The following is a 19140-nucleotide window of genomic DNA, read 5'->3' as shown; positions in this document are numbered from 1 at the left end:
GATAAATATTCATAGCCTCACCGCTACAACAGACCCACGCAATGGATACCAAAAAGCAGTAAATATGAAATAACAGGATTATGAGAAAGGTTGGATGATAATTTGTCAAAATTCTATGTTAAATCCTTCCTTAAACGATGTTTGATAGATCACGAGTCAATTACAGTATTACTAAATCTATTTCTTCTAATTCATTCAAACTCTAATTGTTTTATTAAACTTAACTTTTTCGCTAGAAATTTATCAGAAGAAAATTGTTAGAGGAACTTTATTGCAGAGAACAGACAGACCTAAAAAACGTACGTTGAAGGTGCGCAAGATCGTAAAATTTCACAATGTTTTTGCCTGTAGATCGTGTCATTGTCATTGTGTATACTTGAACAAAAATTTCGACGATCGATTTCGTTGATTAAACACGGATAGATACGATTCCAAATTCAATCTGTTGGCGAAGGGACGCATAAATTACGCGGTCGAATATCCTGGCGTTCCTCGAGCAGACAGCCAGATACTACTTCTATCGTTTCGTGCTTAAATAGCCCGGCTAAGGCATAATTTAGTCGATATATATAGTAATACCTCGCTGCTTTGCCCACTATTACCCAGTTACCTCCTATTATTGGGAAATTCAAGTTATATATCTACCAAGGCGGCCTCTGAAGCCGTGCGAATCGATCAGAAGGAAACGAACCGGAGCGGGTTGCTTACATCCACGTTTAACATGCGATCGCTTCGCGAACACTATTTTTATCTCGTTCCCGTTCGTTCACGACGATTATTTGCTTATTTGCGTTCGCGCTCTGCCTCCAACTCGCTCGCAATTACACACTGTTGTACGCAATCGTTGAACTTGTCGACGCGGTGATTTTTTCCGCGGAACTGCGATTCGCAAATGGGTTTTCCGAGGTTTTCCAAAGTCTCAGATTGGACAATTGAAAGCTTCGAAAATTGGATAAATTGAAAGCTTAAAGATTTAATGATTTGGAAATTCTCAAGTTTTGCTATATGAAACTCCCATCGTTTAACGATTCTCAAGCTCGAGAGCTTCGAAATTTGAAGCTTGTAGAATTTAAAGATTCCGAAAATTGCGAGCTGCGAAATTCGAAACTTCTAAAGTTTCGAGCTCCAACATTTAAACGTTCCGGAATTTAGAGATTCGCAGATATGGAAATTCGAAAATTCGAAGATTCTGTTGTGATATACTTGGAAATTCAGCAACTGAAAGCATATCGAATCGAAGTACGAATAGTTAAGTTATCTTCAACAACGCGTGATTCGTATAGTCTCGCACGATTTCCCACTGCGATTTCCATGAAACGATACAAATGTCTTGACAATAAGAGATATCCATATATCTGCAACCACTTCTATACGTACTAACAATAGCTAACGATACGCAATATTCGAGAATGTTTCCGGCCGAATAGTTTGATCGAAAGATTCGAACGAAAAACGAGATATCCAGTGGAAATTCGGAGACAAAAGAACAATAGCGTGAAACGAGTTATAACCTCGTGGTCATCGATACGCGCCGATACACTTTATGAGTTAATCTCCTGTCGAGGCGTGTTCGAACGATTTTTCCTTCCGAATGAAGCACGCGTTTTCCGATTACACGTAACTGTGTTGTAATCGACGCGACGTTGCAAATAATGTGTACCGATACCGGACGCACGAATACTGTTTTAATCGACCATATTATTCGAAATTCTCGGGGGAGTAGGAAAAACAGCAAGAACCGCCGGAAGCGATACACCTGTCGATGTGCAACGTTATCTGACGCTGTGATTCCTCTCGATTCGCGGATCCGCGCTGATTTGAATCGACAACGTCCACTTTAACGCAGAGATAAGCGAATTATTGATGGAAACGAGTTACAAGTCAAAGAAATTGGAAACGTGGAAACTGGGAAAAAATGTGAAAAGTCAAAAATTCGAAAATCAAGAAATTTACAGCTTCGAAAGCTTAGAGGTGAAAAAATCTGGAAGCTAAAAATCTGAAACTTTGAAAAATCTAAAATTTTGGAAACTCAACAGGGTTGGAATATCAAAGAATTAAGAAATTTGGGAAATTAGATAACCTAGAAAACGTTCGATGAACACGAGAACTCGGTAAACCATACATCGGAGTAACAATGACGCTTTGTTCTACGATATTCCGCCTTGTTCGTAATTTACCAATATCTATCGTAAAGGAAACCGATTATTACCACGGCAATAGAAATTCAAGACAAGAATCGGCAAACGGTTTTTAATCATCTGGCTATTTATCTTCTGGCCTAACGCAATTTCCGGAAGAAGCAGGGCCGCCGGAGGCACATCCGAATCGTTGGTCTTCTTTTTATCGATCGCCAGGCTGAACTTTGACTCTTCGAAACGATGAACGCGTCGTGACGTTTAATTAAGCCACGTCGATAGTCGATATCGGTGTTACCGTCCGGCAATTTTTCCACGGTAAACAAGAAGACCTGTGAAGGAACACAGTTGTCAGAAGCAGGCTTTCTAATTTGCTATACCGGATGTACGCGGAGATTGCCCGCGAGTTTTACGTCCAGCATCGCCCTTCCTATTTTTGCACGGACCGGAACGAGGCTACCGGAAAGGGACGTTTGTACTTCGATGAGATTACGCAAGTCGATATCGAACGTCTGTCTATGGACAGTCGAATCTATTGCGAAGGCTTCGTTATATTCGATCTTATACCAGCTGTGTAGTGTTTAATTTATATTCGGTATAGACAGAACGTGTTAAGCATAGTATTGGAAAAAATGAATAAAAATAGTTCAATTAACAATGGTTACTTGCGAATATGTACTGGTAGCATCTATGTTGAACATTTTTTACCATGTTACAAAAGATTGTCTGTTCTAGTATACGTATATTACATCTATCCGCTCGTCGTTCTTATCGAATATCGTTCTGTTTTTTGTAAAATTCTGCCGTTTCCTCGTATCGTTCGCCTTTCAAACTTTCTTTTCGACGTTACCGTAATTTTCTCTAGTTTCACAAGTATAACGCGAATTGTTCAAACGCTGTACTAAACAGCTCCGAACAGTCGAATAGCAGCGAGAAGCATCGACGCTTCGAACATTGTCCATTTATATTTACTATTACTTAAAAACAAGTTATTTGTTCTTCGAAAAGTTCAACATCGATTTCGTACCTAGGTAAAACCAAAAGCTGCAGTTGATCCTCCGTAGTTTATGTTCTAGGAACTTCAGCTGCGAACCAAGTGAAACTATCAAATACAATCGAGCTCGCAGAAAGTGAATTCGTTATAGTTTAAGTGGTGAACGTTCTGAAAGAATCTTTTTTCTTGGCATCTTAGCCTTCTTCCGGGACTACGTGTCCGGCGGGTGGACATCGATGTCCGATGAAAGCAGGATCAGGGCTGTGCCACGCTTCTCCGCAACCATCTGTCCAAGAGAGAGAGAGAGAAGATAGAGAGAGAAAGAGAGGGAGAGAGAGCGGTTGGCGTAGAACGAAGTATCGACCGGTTAAAGCCATCCCCGCCCGGCTAAAGCGGCCAACCCTCATCCCTCTCACTCTCCCACCACGGCCTATTCGCCTTCCCGTATTCTCCATCTCCATCATCATCCTCGTCCTCGTCCTGGTCGCGCGACCATGCTGCTTTATAGGCGATAGCGCGTCGCGGCTAAAGGTCCAAGTGGGTGGAGAATAGAAATCCTCCGCGTTTCGATGGAAACCAAACCACGCGGAAAAGTAGAGTGTGCAGTAAGGACACGTGCGGATTATGGGACCGTTTCTCAAAGTGGTACGATCGAGCAGAGTTGAATTTTCGGAATTTAGGGCTCCAGTTTGAGAAAGAATGGTATTCACTTTGTCTGGTATAAATTCCAAGGGGTAAAGTTGCGAGAGGATTCTTGAGCAGGATTTTTATATTTAAATCACAGAATATGAATGATTCTTTTGTATAATTATCGACTCTCAAGATGTTCAATTTCTTTTTTGTTTTTGGAATACAAGTGAGAAGACATTGGATGGATTTTATGTTTCATTTAATTATATGTCTTTAAATTTTTAAGTTAACGTGATATGGAAGTTTACGTCAAGGAACGTCTTTCCTATTACCCTTTGTCAATATTTAGGAAATAATCAATTTTCTCCGCTATATTTATTTTCTGTCTTTGGACTTTCAAGCTCTCGCGATTTAATGCGTTATAAAAACCCCTGCAGACAATCATCCCCTAATATACTATTCTGCGTCGCTAATCCTCTATACTTTATACTTCCTTTAATTATGTCTCTAAATTTCCAAACTTCCACTATAATCCTTAATATACCTTCTCATACTTCATCACCCTTCATACACCCGATCCCACACCCTTAACGTTTCATCCCGCAATACATCCCTCGGTCGCTATACTTGATCCACCAAAAGCTCAATCATCCTACAAAAATCGTCGGCCAATGGCAGAAATAATCGTTTCACAATATATTTCGAACTTCGCTGGCACAAAAGAGTGCGTAGAAGATATATAGGTCGACAACATGGGCCAATGCAATCAGCGATGTATCGATGTAACGAGTGTTGTCTCGGCCGTCAAAGCGTGGCAACGATTCATTCTTTCCTTTCCACTCATTTTTTCTCCGCTGCACGTTAGCTTCTCTGTTTCTCTATTTCGCGGTCTCTCTCCTTTTTGCATCGCGGCCGCGGATGAATGCGAAACGTCGGCAGAACTATTGCAGCCAGTCTCGGCTCGCCGCTCCATTGTTCCGCACGCTGCTCGGCAGACAGTTGACACGGAACAGCGGCGACACAACGATACACGCGCGTGCCTCGACAACAAAAAGGCGAAAAAAAGCTTTCAAGCGACGACGAAACGAGAGAGAAGGAAGATGGGAACAGAGCTTTGTTTAGACGACGGGCTGAAAATGCCTTGGGGTCAGCGTGAAAGGAGATTTATGACGATCCGGTGACTGCCAATGTCGCGGTTTCAAGTTACGGGGGTAGTTTGTGTTGACTTCAAACTTTCCTGATAATCCTTAACTTTGGAGTGTAGGAATTTTTATTGTGTCAGCTTGCGTGTACACGGAATATCGATTTCCCAAATAAGACTTTTAGACGAGACTTATGGACCGGATTCGGTTTCTTCGGAACATATATTTCTAAATACAACGAATCACTGACGATGAATCGTAACTAGGATTCTAGCAAGGAAGAGGACTATCGTCAAACTTATTTTTATCGAAGATAGCCTTGCATCAATTGTAGTTTCGTTATCAATCTTTTAAGTGAAATTGAGTTTTCTTGCGTTTTCTTGCGCTCTGTCGTATCTCTATATTGCAAAATTAAATATTAAATTACGAGTTCGTTCTACTTTGCCCTTTTACATGTTTAGTAAATATGTATAGAAACAGAACACGAACATGTATGTTCGTGTCAGGGATATGCCAGGAAAGAAAGTTGGGTCAAGAATCATATTGCACGAAATGCGCGATATAGAAATCATTTAAATATACAAGTATTTTTTTAGAACAAAAAATACGATTTTCTATCGAAATTACTTAAGTCAGATTAGTTCTACGGCTGAACTAGTGGAAAGCTATTTTCTGCCTTGTATTTGGAGGATGATTAGAGACTATGTACAAGGGCGTACACAGGTCGAGAGGAAACAGTGGGTGGTACGGTTACACGAGAAACAGCATTAACCGAATTTCTAGCTTTTTCGTCTAAACAGACGCGATCGTAATACCGTAACGGCTTGTTGGGGAACACGGGAACGAGACGTCCCGGGGGAAATCATCTTACGAGCACGGCGAGGACGCCGGTTAGCCGCAAGTCGACTTCTTACCCCCTGTGCAGTGTCGGATAATTCTTTTCCTACGCGATAGAAGATGAAGTGCTTCGTGATCGTTAGCTTCGTGCGCGGTTCTTTAATGTATCAATCATCCTTTTAGCCCAGACCAGGTCTAACCTACCATTAGAGACTATCTGGTTTCTCCTCCATCGAGAAGAGTTTCTTAGCCCGAACCTCTAGGGACATCGTTCTTTTCGTTTCGAGTTATTTGACTTGTAAATTTTATTTCATCTTTTACCGTGTTACTTTAGAGCGTACGTTAGGCTGTTATACGTATGCTATAGTAACTCATTGAATCGAAACTTATTAGAAACAACCTACCGATAAAACAGTAGAATAATCTGCAATTACTAAACGAAGATAATGCTCAATTCTTGCGCTTGTTCCATTTTTTAAAAATCCTTCCTATAACGAACGAAAACTTGTGCCAAAAACACCCTTTCAATAAAACTTTAGTAACTTCCAATTACTGAAAGAAAAAGATACTCGGTTTGCCCCCCCCCCCATTTTCTAAAAATGCTCCCTATAACAAACGAAAACTTATTCATATTGAGAGCAGTCTGTCAGTAAAACTTTAGTAACTTTCGATTACTAAAAGAAAACGATACTCTGTCTTTCCCCCATTTTCTGTAAATGCTCCCTATAACAGACTGAAACTTATTCACGCTAAGAATACCCCGCCAATAAATCATTAAATTTCAATTATGATGCTAAAAGGAGTCTATAGCCTTCCTCTGTTACCTTCACTCTCCGATCTATACCACGCTTCCCTATAATACTTCAAAACAGCGAAACATCTCTATATCTCATCCATCATTTATTCAAGCCCTGCTTCGAATGCAAACCATTTCTTCGTGCATCCTGTAACCTGACGGCGCGTGTACGTGCATGCAGCGGCTCCTGATCGCCACCTCTCCGCAGGAGAAGTAGGACGACAGACTCGGGCTGGCTATGCAAAAATGTAGCTACACGTTTTACGATGTATCACGTGACACGGTGAATCCTACGCTAGAAGCCCGCGGGTCAGGATTCTGCAGGATCTGCGCGCGCAGCTTTACTGTCTATTGTAAAAGACAGCTAGTTAGCTTTCTGAACGTTGGTACGGGTTGTGCCAAAGTCGCCTGCCAAGTCGGGATCATCGACGAGGTCGCGAGTCTTACGGAGTTATTAAAAGTTCTCCTGAGCCAGCAAGCTCGCCCGTCGATCGCGACACTCGATAAGAATCCTCTTCGAACGATGCTCGCGGATAAGAATACATAGAGAGGAATTCTTAGATAGTTACCAGATAGCTCGGGGATAACGTCGACTCGAATGGAGGAAGCCTTTACTTTGTAAATAAACGCGGTTCCTCTCTCGAGCTTCATCAAGGGTAGTTGACTAGCCTAAAGTCGAAAGTCTTCGCCGTCTTATTAAAACTTTCCTTCGCTACCGGGGATGGAATCGGTAGCTGAGATCTCCTAGTTAGTTACTAGATGCACTAGGCTAGGGTTAGAGAGAGGATCGAACGACGAGGGTTGAAACGTATGTTAGAGACGCGAATTTAGAGTATCCTGGATATATAAATTAGATTTTAGTTTGGAAGTTTCGGACGAGGATGAGACGAGATTAAGCGTCCTGCTTTGGAAAAACCATAGCAGGACACTCTAATGGTGAGATCAATTATTAACATTGCCGTGGTCTTACAAATTTTATTTGATGGAAAATTTAACAAATGCACATAGTATTGCATTTTTTAAAAGACAGGTACTCTTCTTCATCTTCATACAGAAATTATTAAAGATATTACAGTTCTGGTACACGAAAATGGCCGGAAATCAATTTTCCTGTTCAACCTTTTTTCACGCGTTGGTCGCTTTAAGGGAATAGAAATATTCCGCCCCAACTGACGAAGCAGCGTTAAGTGTACCTTCTGCTAAGACCCCAAAGAACAATATCACCCCTATTCCAGAATTTTAAAATAGACCGCATACTTAAATAATTCTAATGCGCTCTCCCCATCCATTAAAAATCCCCAGCACATAATTGTCGCTCGCACAATTCCCAACACGAAGGTCAAGTTTGCCAACAATGGTTTCCATAAGGATCTCCGATAAGGTCTATAGATAGACGTATTGCAAACTGTTGGAGGTCACCCTTGTAAATAACGAACATATCAATTAACCTTAACTCTCCTCCTAGTCTTTACACAGGCAAATTGCAAAGTCCCTAGAAGCAAATTCGTCGATGATATATCGACGGGTAAGTTCATATACGTATACATCGAAATTACCTATCGTGTTCATATGTGTCGTCCTTTTACCAAGGGAAATACTCCCGACTTCCGTTGACGCGCGGTTCGCTCGATTTCACGAATTCAAGGATCCCCCGTGTTGCATAAAATAGAAATACATCGGCGTACACGCGCGCACACGTAACGATGGCGATCTCCATTCGGTCGTGAGTTGCGAGGAAAATCGATCAACGATAAAACGCTGGCCGGGGACACGTTTATAGCCGAGGCTGGTTCCCTGTGCGAGATCCTATGGTCGTCTACTTTGCCCTCGCGTACACGATCGCTGTAGGATCTCACCCGGGGGGTAAGGCTGGATATTTAAAGGTATCGACGTGTCGTCGCAACGCTCTGCAAAGGCGCACCGTCGCCAGGCGGCAGGAAACTTCGCTTTGAAAGCACATCGCCGACTCTTGCACGCCCTACTTGCACGTCGTGTCGTCGAGCGATTGCCTCGATTCAAGGCCGACACTGTCACTCGACCACCATTTCTGCGTCAGTGGCTTCTTCTCTCCTTCCCCATCCTTCTTACCAAAACCTTTTTCACTTTGCTCCTTTTTCGACGCTTGCCTTGTATGTTTTTTCCTTAGGATTCTGTCACAGATTTTTCAGATAACGAAGTAGCTGCTGGTTGGGCTTCTTTTTGAGGTTGAGCTTGGCGTGTAAGGCGGCGAGGATTGCGCCTCGCTGTTCCTGTTTTCTGTTAGTTATTATTTAATCCTTTCTCAGGGAACCGGGAGTTTATGAGAAATATAGGCAACGTGACTGGTCTGGCAGAATTTATTGCATGTGAATAGGCAGAAGCGAACAGTGTACGCGTCTCGTCTGTTGTATTATAATAAGGAAGTAATTTTGGTGATAGAGGAAGATGTTACTAGTTGGCGCTTCGTATTCATATACGAATTGATTGATTAATCGATGAATTGATTGACTGTCTTCTTCATTTTAACCATTTCTCTCAGTCGTTTAATTTACCTCTTGCGAAAAGAACTTTAAGTAGTGCGAAGTGCGCCAAGACACGCAGTCTGATTGAGAAGAACTGAAATTACACTTTTCTCGTTCAATATACTGAAATTAAACAATTTCGTATATAAAAGTTCATTACATTCTCCATCTTCCGCCTCGATTTTCTTCAGTCTAAGAGATTTAAAGCTGTCCGTACGGTACAGATAAGTCGAAATGGAGACTATTCCTGTCTTAATTTATTTCGTGAAACTTAATCATAAAAACTCATAGACACTTGGAACACCATATTTTACCATTCAGCATCTTACAACCAATTTTATCCTACAGAATTCTTTCCATATATTTTCTGACATGATCTTACACACTCTCAAAGAGCCGACCCAGCGTACAAACGTAAATTTCTGCCCTTTTTGCCCGATTTTTCTGAATCTTCTCCGGGTTTATATTCCATAGGGACCTATAAGCGGTCCTTCTGCACGCAAGAAACGAAGAATGGAAACCGTCGATTTTAGGGAAAATAGGTTGAGCAGCGTGTCCTTTGCCAACTGCAGTGCACAGGTTTTATGCAGAGTAACGATGACGTTAGCCGTACGATTGGCAAAGCGATTAAAAAAGAGCTAACGTCTCTCTCTCTCTCTCTCTTTCTCTCTACTCATCCTTCTACTACCTTGTTATTCTTTTTTTCTGTTCATCTTATTCATTACCATTGACAATGCAATTGCGTCAACGAGTGCGTCTCGTGATAAAAACTTTTCCACGCTGGTTTCTGTCCACGTGACAGATATTCATTAAAAAAGAAGCAGGACAGCGTGGGTGGGAATTGTACTGCAACGTAATAAAACGGAACAAATCCCCGGTTAAGATTCTATTTTTAGACGAAGAAATTTCCTTCGCACCTTCGGTCGCGTTTCAATTTTCTCGCAATCTAACGCGCTTTGGCCGTTCCGTTCCTTCGAATCTGATTCCTGGTATAATAGAATATTTCTAGATAGGAGTATATTTCCTCGCAGGGCTTTCTGTATTCGTAATCGTATAATCTCTATCTGTAACCATCTCTCTTATTCGAGTGACTCGTGCGCTATATCTGCTACGACTTCCGTCGTTTTCCAGCATTCCGATGGATCTCGTTTGGCACAGATAATCGAATTATCTCTTCGGTTACCTGCAGGAATTTCCAATTTTTCATGGGATGGATATTCCACGTTCGCAAAGGAACATCTACCGAATGTCGTATATAACGATTTAGTTTCGATAGGCTGTGGATTTTTATGCAAATTCATATTTTCCTGGATACAATTAAGATTAGAATAGGATCCAGAAATTTGCGTCACCCATTAAGTGTCGTAAAAAATACTACACTTTGGACAGTATATATATTTTTGCATATACCACAGGTTACATGTTTATTTATAGGCTATAGGTCCTAGATTTTACGTTCATGGCTCAAGATTAACTTACATCTAAGACAATTGATTGAATCCAAAAATTACTATGTGCGAATGGAGAAGTATATATATACTACATATTATATCTTTAAATTTGTCATAATTGCATAAAATCCGCGGTCTAATTATTATTTATACGTAATTATTCTATTGCGATCTGTTATTGTCTATATATTATCCGTGTAACATTATGGAATAACAATCTGAAGATGAGGAAAGTTCCACAGAAATTTTTGTAATAACTCACAGAGTAACAAAGATTATGTTAAACATACGTTTACATCACCGAGGTATTCGTTTCTCTTCAACTCTTTATTCGAACACTATCAGGTGTTGTAAAAATCACTTTGCTAAATGTGAATTGGCCGGTGTTAGATCAAAAAGCAAACAACGAAACGCTGCGAACGATCTGGCGTCCGTGATCGTTATTGTGTACGTGGTTTAGGCGTTTTTGTTAATTGGCACGGAGAACCGGAGTCGTAGTAGCTCGTTTTAGTAAATTGAACCGAGCCGATTCCCCGCCAAGTGCGACTCCTGCTCGATCGTTCGCCAAGCGCGATTAAACGCGAATGCAAACGGTTCTGGCCAAGTGTACTCGAAATCTGGTTCACGGATTTCTATGAGAGAGCGTTAGAATCGCTGTTAGGTTGATCAGATTGATGCCATTCGAACCGATCGCGATGGCACGTAAAGATCTCGTGACGATCGATACGACGTCCTATCCAAGAGTATAGATACACTTTGATTCCTCGAATTTCCTTGTGTTATCAGTTTCAATGGACCACCTAGCGAAGGTTAAAGAAGATAGGATCAAATGTTCTTTCTAAAGATCACTGACTGAATATAAAATAATTCGTATTTGTAAATTTACAAATTGGGATATCGATCCGTATGTTTAAGTAAATCGCTAATAAATTTGTCCATCGATTTCCTCAGAATCGTTCCTCACCTGACCCATAGCATAGCATAGCTAAGAAGACAGTGAAGCTAACATTAAACTATCCTAAAAATAAGTAGCTTTAAAGTATCTAAAAGTCCCACAAAGTTTAACATCTATATACATCAAGTTTGTTATTACATACAAATTTGCAAATATTATTTTACCGCATCTAAAATTTCGTAATTATGTTATCCCAATTTAATCTTACACACGCATTAGTCCGATTAACAATTCTAAGGTACAAGACAATCAAACAATACATCTACGCAGTAACGCACGTGTCAATCCTCAGGAGATGTGCAATTTCCGACATCACAATCCATTTTAATTAATTATACAAAAGTGAATGTTCCAATCGTCTAAACATTCGCATTTATAAAATCATCGAGCGATTCTACCCTCGTAAACTAAGCTAAACTAAGCTAAACTAAGCTAAACCTGCATCTTCCTCAAATTTGAAGCAGAAACTATCTAAACAGCGAAACCCTTCTGGACGTCGACCTAACGAACAATATCAGTAATCTTGACAGCGGATTCGCGGAATGTAGCCGGTCGAACGTGATAATCCAGCGAGAAGCACGTGATCCAGGTGGATCGGTGTGCAGGTAGCCTCGGCAATCTCCGGTAATGATCAGTTTCCATGGTGACCAAGGGGTGCAGGGTGCCGCCTCGCCCTTTTTCCTTGCAGACCAACTGGCTTGGCTGGTCGAGCGCAGGAGCGTCGCGACGCTGCCGCTGCAACAACGCCGACGCCTGCAGGATGAAACATTAAGGTTGCGTTTGCGCCGATGCGCCCTGCCTTGAACTACTTCAAGGAAGGATACGCGATGGATGGATTTCCGCAAAACGCCGTGTACGGCGCGACCTTTCGTCCTGATATCGCTTCTATCTTTTAGACTTTTAGCATCGTGATTGGCTATTTTTAATTTCTATTCTTTTTCTCTTTATTTTAGTATTTTCTTTTTATTTTTGGTACTTTGAACAATGGCGGAGAAACTGGCCCAAGGATTGCACGGTCTGACCTTTTGTCCTGACGTTGCTTCTACTTCTCAGGTCTCTAACCTTTCGATCTAACGTGATTTTTATTCTCCTATTCTTCTCTTTTTTTATCTCAGTTTTTTTATTTCTTTTCTCGTTTTAGAAGTTTGGGTGATGGATGGCGCGGAACAAAAGTTGTTCCAAGAATGGAGATTACCTGTCTTTATCTTTGTCACTTTTATATTTTAAGCTCTTCTCTTTAGAATTTTTCCCTTTCCGGCCTTTTCTTTTTGATTTCATTCTTCTCTTCTTTTATCTTAGTACCTCGAATGATGAATAATACGAGATGGAGGTACTCGAAGAACAGAGGTTAACACTGACTTTTCATCGTCGTATTGCTTTCATCTTTCGAACTTTTATCCTCGCAATCACATTTTTTCCTATTATTTTCTCTCTATTTTGATACTTTGGATGATGGATGGTATGGAGAGAAAGCTGTTCCAGGAACAGGTACTGCACAGATTGACCTTTTGTCCTCAGGTCGCTTTTATTTTTTAGCTTTTACCGTTTTCCCCTTCCTCTCTTCCCTCTTTTTCTTTTAGTACTTTGGATGGCGCTTAATGCGAAACGAAGTTACCCTGGGAGCTGTTCAAAGTTGAATCACTATAGGCTTTTACACTTAGCTTCTTTTATTTATTCCTGTTCTTTGTTTCAATATTTTCAAAGAAGAATGATATAAGAAAAAATTGTCGAGAAGCTGTTCAGAAATTGAATGTTCTTTTCCTTTACATTCTTTTTTTACCTTGATATTTTGTACGACGAGTGATGTGACATTTGAAATTTGGAAGTTTAGGAATCTTTAGGCATCCCAAGCCAATTGCATACGTTTGGATGCTCTTTCGCCAGTTTCTTAGACGTCCTTCTATTCATCTTGAAAAAATTATCAATTTTTGTGACTGACAGTGTCGACATTCGTCAAATCTTCTTCTTCGAATTCTCTTCCCTTCAGGTTCTTTCATCTTTCTTTTCGCCGCTTCTTTCTCAGATTTGATCTAAACCCTTTCAGGTGATTCGTCGTTCGTTAGGCTCGATTGATGGCGGAAAATCGACGCGGATAAATAATACTTCTGGAATAATAACGAGCCCGGAAGTTCAATTCCTTTCGCTCGCTAATTGCATCGACGTAGATCTGGGTCACCTTTCGCCCACGCCACCTTCTTTTCTTCCGTCATCCGATTATACGGAGACAAAGGACACCGTCCAGAGAAAACACAATTGCGTTTCCAGGCAAACACTCCAGTTGTAGCTACCCTCTGCCCTTCGTTTCTTTGATTTCCCGAGAATTTCTCGAATTTATCGAGCATGGAGAATGAAAATTGTAATTTTAGTGGAACAACGTTTTCTTAAACGTTTGGACACGCTTTACGGCTAGAGAAAGATGGATATCGTGAATTTTGAGAGACTACAGTTCCTACGAACGATTGAAATTTTTTACAATTATTATCCGTAATAACAATCCCGATTCAATAATCACCGAAATTCTTACACAGAAATTATCGCCAAACGATTCCAAAATTCCGAGTACCAAATTTTTCTTCCATAAAACGAACGTGCATCTTCGAACATTCGTCCATTAAACTTCTTCCGACTTTAAGTTGCCCACTTTTCGTATAAGGAATTCCAAACTCACTGCCAAATTTCCTGCAATTACAACAACGATCCGAAGATTCTTTTCAACAACCATCTCCTATCTTGGCAAACTCTGTACTACAAAAAACTTTACTGCTGCTAACTAATTTCCATCTGTCTGCGCCATGTACATATACATATATAGATACACATATTCCAAATATAGCAGTGGCGGTACAGTAGGGTAATCGACCAAGTTCAACCTTTCGACTATTCGACAGTCGTTCAAGAGGGCAAATATATAGGTTTCGCGAAGTTTGGACAGCAGTTACGAGTCTGCTCGTTAACGGATTAACCGTATCGCTTTTCGCGAGTTTTATCATTCTCGCCCGGAGAGTTGCCGTGTCTCGTCGAACGCCGAATTAACGGGAATCTGTGTTTGAAATGTTTCAGGGGTGCCTTCTCGGTGGTTCGACGATGCGTTCAGAAGAGCACCGGTCACGAATTCGCCGCGAAGATTATAAACACGAAAAAGCTGACGGCAAGAGGTAAGCTCGAAGAAAATTCTCCGTTTTAACCGTAACGACGACGACGAAAGACGATAATTAATATCGTAGATGAATATGTTAATGAAGTGGCTGGGAAGTTTCGAGAGTTTCGCAATGAAGTTCAATACAAGAACATTAGCATTTAAAATACATAGGGGTATTAGGCGAAACGACTACGCTTCATGGACTTTGATGAGGCTACGTTACCATGAAAATGGTCCTCGCAAGTTTCACGCGAAAATACGAAACGCTTGGAACGAGTTCTATGGAATAGTTTATCAATTCGCGGCATAAATTCGGTTGCGAATTTGTTCTTTTTAAGGCTATGCTCGTGCAGTTTGCGGCGTATGTCTTCTTCCATTTGAAAGGACATTTGGTTAAAATTTCATCGCAAGTAGCTTCACTTTAAATATTTCAGTTCGCATTTTGGGAATATTCTGATTAAAATATGTCCGGTTCTTAAAAATAATTTATCAATACGCGATATAAACGTAATAGTAGAATTATTCTTTTCAAGTAGCTTAAAAACATATGGACGTCGAACGTGATGCGAAAAATCAACGATGTTCCTTGAAATTTCATCGGTAGCCTAAAAATATTATAAACTGCTTCGCATATTGCGGCTAAATTTCTATTCGGATTTCTACTCGCAAAAATAATTCATTTGCTCCCTTACAGTCTACAACGCTTAAATCAACAAAACTAACGTAACATTTACGTTACTCTTTCGCGAATCTATCTGTAAGAAAAGTTTGTATATGGATTTACATATATCAAATTTTCGACAGTCGGTATCCTCGTTATCTTCAAATTCTCGAACTCATTCCTCTAATTGTCCGTACAATCTTCTGTTCAATCATCGGCATGCCATTTTCGCTCATTTCGTCCGGAGACATTGTTCGCTCGTATCTCGACGATCGGACATGGAATCGCGAAAAGAGCCGAGCTTTCTGTATACCGAAAGAGATTTAGCGTCTAAAAACAACAAGCGACGTCGTTGTCAGTTTGCCAACATTCCATCGCGACCAACAGTTGCCAGTGCCGTACACGATCTTCGATTCGGGAAAACCTGCTTACCTGTTTTTACGCGCGAAGTTTCATATACGTCCGTTTATTCGTCGGAACGAAAATGATAACGGAAAGAAAAGAGGAGAAAGATAAAATAAAACGTTGGATGTGACGCGAAGCCAGATGAGCGTCGTAATTGAATCAATCAAAATATCGAGCAAAAGCGATCCGATAAACGCCACGACAGTCAATTTAATTAACGAGCTAAAATCAAGGCGACTGGCTTACGCGTGTTGCGATATCGAGCACAGATTTTTGGAGACTACGGTTAAGCGTATTGTCTATGTCCACATCGTCGACCAGACGATCTCGTAGAAATTCTTGCGTGGGAAGGGGGGGAGGGGGAGGAAGGGAAATTATTTCGTCCAAGGTAAATAGAAATATGGCAAGTTCGAGTTTGCTAAGTGAAGTTTTACCATATTTCGGATTCCTTCCTTTCGTGTGCTTTAGCTTACGAATATTTTTAATAATCTTTGAATTATGCGATGGCTTTTTGGGCAAATACTTGAATGCCTAATATCCATCATTTCTATATTATTAGGTTGTCCGAAAAGTTTCTTTCGTCTTATGAGGAAATAATAGACGCACAACGTTTTTAATATTATTTTGTCGAATTACGTACGATCCATTTTGTTCCGTTGAGATAAACACCGCGACATTTCACAGACTTGGTTTTATATTTGTACGAAGGTGCACTGTTGTAAAAAACACGTTTGCGAAAGAGCGACACTTTCCGGACAACCTAATATATTATATAGGGGGGAAAGATATTTAGATCAAAGAAATATAAATATAAATAGAAGTCCTCAGTAGATTTGTAACGAGTTTGGAATTTTTCTAATCGTAAAATATGATACCGAAAGAAAAAGAACGATACTAATAAAATATACCGTCTTCGAATATTTTTATCAAATTTTATTCTTCGGTATAATAGTCCTCCAGATTCTTAAAATACAATATCAAACGAAAAAGAAAAGAAGGAAGAAAGAAACAAATATTTCGGGCACTCTGAACTCTATATTTTAGTATCACTTAATATTTTCAATAATAATTCCATTTCATCGCTTTCCTATTGAATCTGTAAATGAATAATCCGAAATGTTTCTACATATTGGAACTGTGAAGTGACGATCTTTCACGTTCAAATAGACACACGTTCCTCTTCGGTTCCGTCACTTGTGTTCACAAGTTTCGCTTAGCAGACAGCGATTGATAAATTTAGTATCAAACGGATCGCCACCCGACCGGTGATGTATCGTACGCTCTATCATAAGCTTTATTGTCCCTATCAATCGATTCCTTGGCACAGATCCTAATATGTGTTCGCGTGACTCATCCCGCGTCTCGCGTGCGTATCACACCGCGCGAAACGTGTAAAAAGAGAGTCTGATTCACGGGGAATTATTTAACGTTGCTATATCGTAGGAATATTTATAACGAATGAAAATTTATCGTGGTAAATGAATTTTACTTCACCTTTAAAGGAGTCGAGATAAAACAGAAATATCATTATAGATTCGCTTGGTTACACTCGCTTTCTCCTTGTTTCCTTTCTTTCTTTTTACACAGAAGCCAGACATACATATTTCGTGTATTGCTTGGGATTTTCTTTTAAAACAACAGTTTATCGCTAATATTTTATACGATAGAATATACGATCGATCGATCTCTCTCGAGCTATCCGAGCGAACGTGAAGATTTGATTCGAACGTTAAGATTTTCACAATTACTATTGCGATCTGTAACATGACTTCAAAGTTTAGCCATATAATTTGACGTCATGATGCATCGAATGCATCCAAATATATACTATATACAGGATATCTAAAAAAAAAAAAGACAGGATAAAATTTATACTACGTGTCAATAAGTTCAAGCGGGTAAAAAAAGTTCTGACAAACTCATGTCCGAAAATGCTTCGTTGAAAAGTTATAAGGTTCAAAGACTTTCGTCGATTGTTTTGACATAATAAATGTTCGGAATTTCTTTCTTCTGCCAGTATACAGGCTTCCATTCGTCCAACTAATCACTGTGACGAACTCTTTCGAATATTCTTGTTATTGTAGAAACAACTGTAAACGCATTTGTGTCTGCCTGCGATTCCGTATAGCGAGTCCTAAGAAACAACTTTCCCTTTCAACGCCTACAACTCTTCGATAAAGCATTTTCGGACATAAGTTTGCATAAACTATTTTGACCTGATTAACTGGTAGTATAAGTTTTGTCCCAAGTATTCCGGACACCCTGTATTTAAAATTAATTAATACGACTGTATCTATTCCTACAATATTAGCGGAAATTATTAAACCGAGATAAAACGAGATTGTGCATTCATTTAGTGTACATAACCGAACACGTCGATCGCATATTACGTTTTCAACGTCAACAGGTCAACTTTCGACTGAAAGTTCGGTCGTGGTTGTTTGCCTTGATGCTGCTCCACATTGCGTTCGATCGACGCCGGTAATCGAGCTTTAGAATTCGGGCGACGAGAGGAATTTTCGAGGGTCACGCTCAGAATGCAAGGGCGACGATCCACTCGCCAGGGGAAAAACCAAACACGAGCAAAAAGTTGTCTGTTCGCCTCGTCTTTGATCGTTTGACGACGTAATCTTCACATGGTCCTTCCAATTCCTCCAATTTATAGACAATTCAAGTTCCTTGCGATCTTGTTAAATCGTTAGACGTAGAATTTTAATCGAGCGAAACGATCGTAGTTGATTATTGATTTTGTACCGTTGATCTGGTAATTAAGAGACAGTAATTGATACGATCGTTTGGCACAAGAATGTAGAAATGAGATTCATTAGTATAACGACGAGCAATTAAAGAAAATTTAAGATGTACGAATACGTCGCTTTTAAGCAATTTGAATTAACGATACGCAAATATGATTAAAATGTGTGACTTATTATGGGAGTAATGATTAAAAGGAAGATATTGGATTAAAACTTGTTATCTTCCTATGGAATCAACACACGTGTATAAATAGAGTTTATAGATTTCAATTATTCGTTTAAAAAATTACTTGCAGTATACAGAAAATGATTCATACTCGACGTGTTGGCGGAATATACAAGTGTCACTGTTTGAATTAATTATAATGGCACTTCTCTACTAGTTCAGAAGTACCTTATATATCCGATCCTTAGATTAGAAACTGTATAATCTGCGGATTTACGCGACATCTATAAATTAGCAACCGTACAATCTCAACTTTATTATCAAACATTAATTTTCAGAAATTGGTTCGGCGTAATAAGTGGTAAAATCAGTTTGTCTCTCCATAAGTCACTATATGCTTTTCGATATAAATAACGTTATAACCAATTGAAAGAAATTTAAATGAAATATTTTAGAAATATAAAATAACGAACAAGCGAACAAGTCAATTTATTAGTAAATTCATTTAAAATCGAACGAATAAATTAACAACTTAATAATGAAACGAATTTTGGAACGAGGTGTTTGGAGAT

The 19140-nt window shown here is 39.8% G+C and overlaps 1 protein-coding gene across 37 annotated transcripts in view; it reads left to right on the top strand.

Moving 5' to 3' along the window:
* The window catches only part of LOC117231927 (calcium/calmodulin-dependent protein kinase type II alpha chain), a 149254-nt gene that overhangs the window by 33270 nt on the left and 96844 nt on the right, over window positions 1–19140 (top strand). For all 37 annotated transcript variants that reach the window (XM_033490901.1, XM_033490902.1, XM_033490900.1 and 34 more), the window contains exon 2: window positions 14502–14596. In XM_033490901.1, coding sequence (XP_033346792.1) covers window positions 14502–14596 — 95 coding nt within the window. The remainder of the gene's footprint in view (window positions 1–14501; window positions 14597–19140) is intronic.

This window comes from Bombus vosnesenskii, unplaced genomic scaffold (assembly GCF_011952255.1).
Source record: "Bombus vosnesenskii isolate JDL3184/JDL3185 unplaced genomic scaffold, Bvos_JDL3184-5_v1.1 scf7180000013276, whole genome shotgun sequence".
In the NCBI taxonomy this organism is placed as follows: Eukaryota; Metazoa; Arthropoda; class Insecta; order Hymenoptera; family Apidae; genus Bombus; species Bombus vosnesenskii.
Note: the sequence above shows the minus strand (reverse complement) of the source record. Positions and strands in the feature narration are given on the sequence as shown.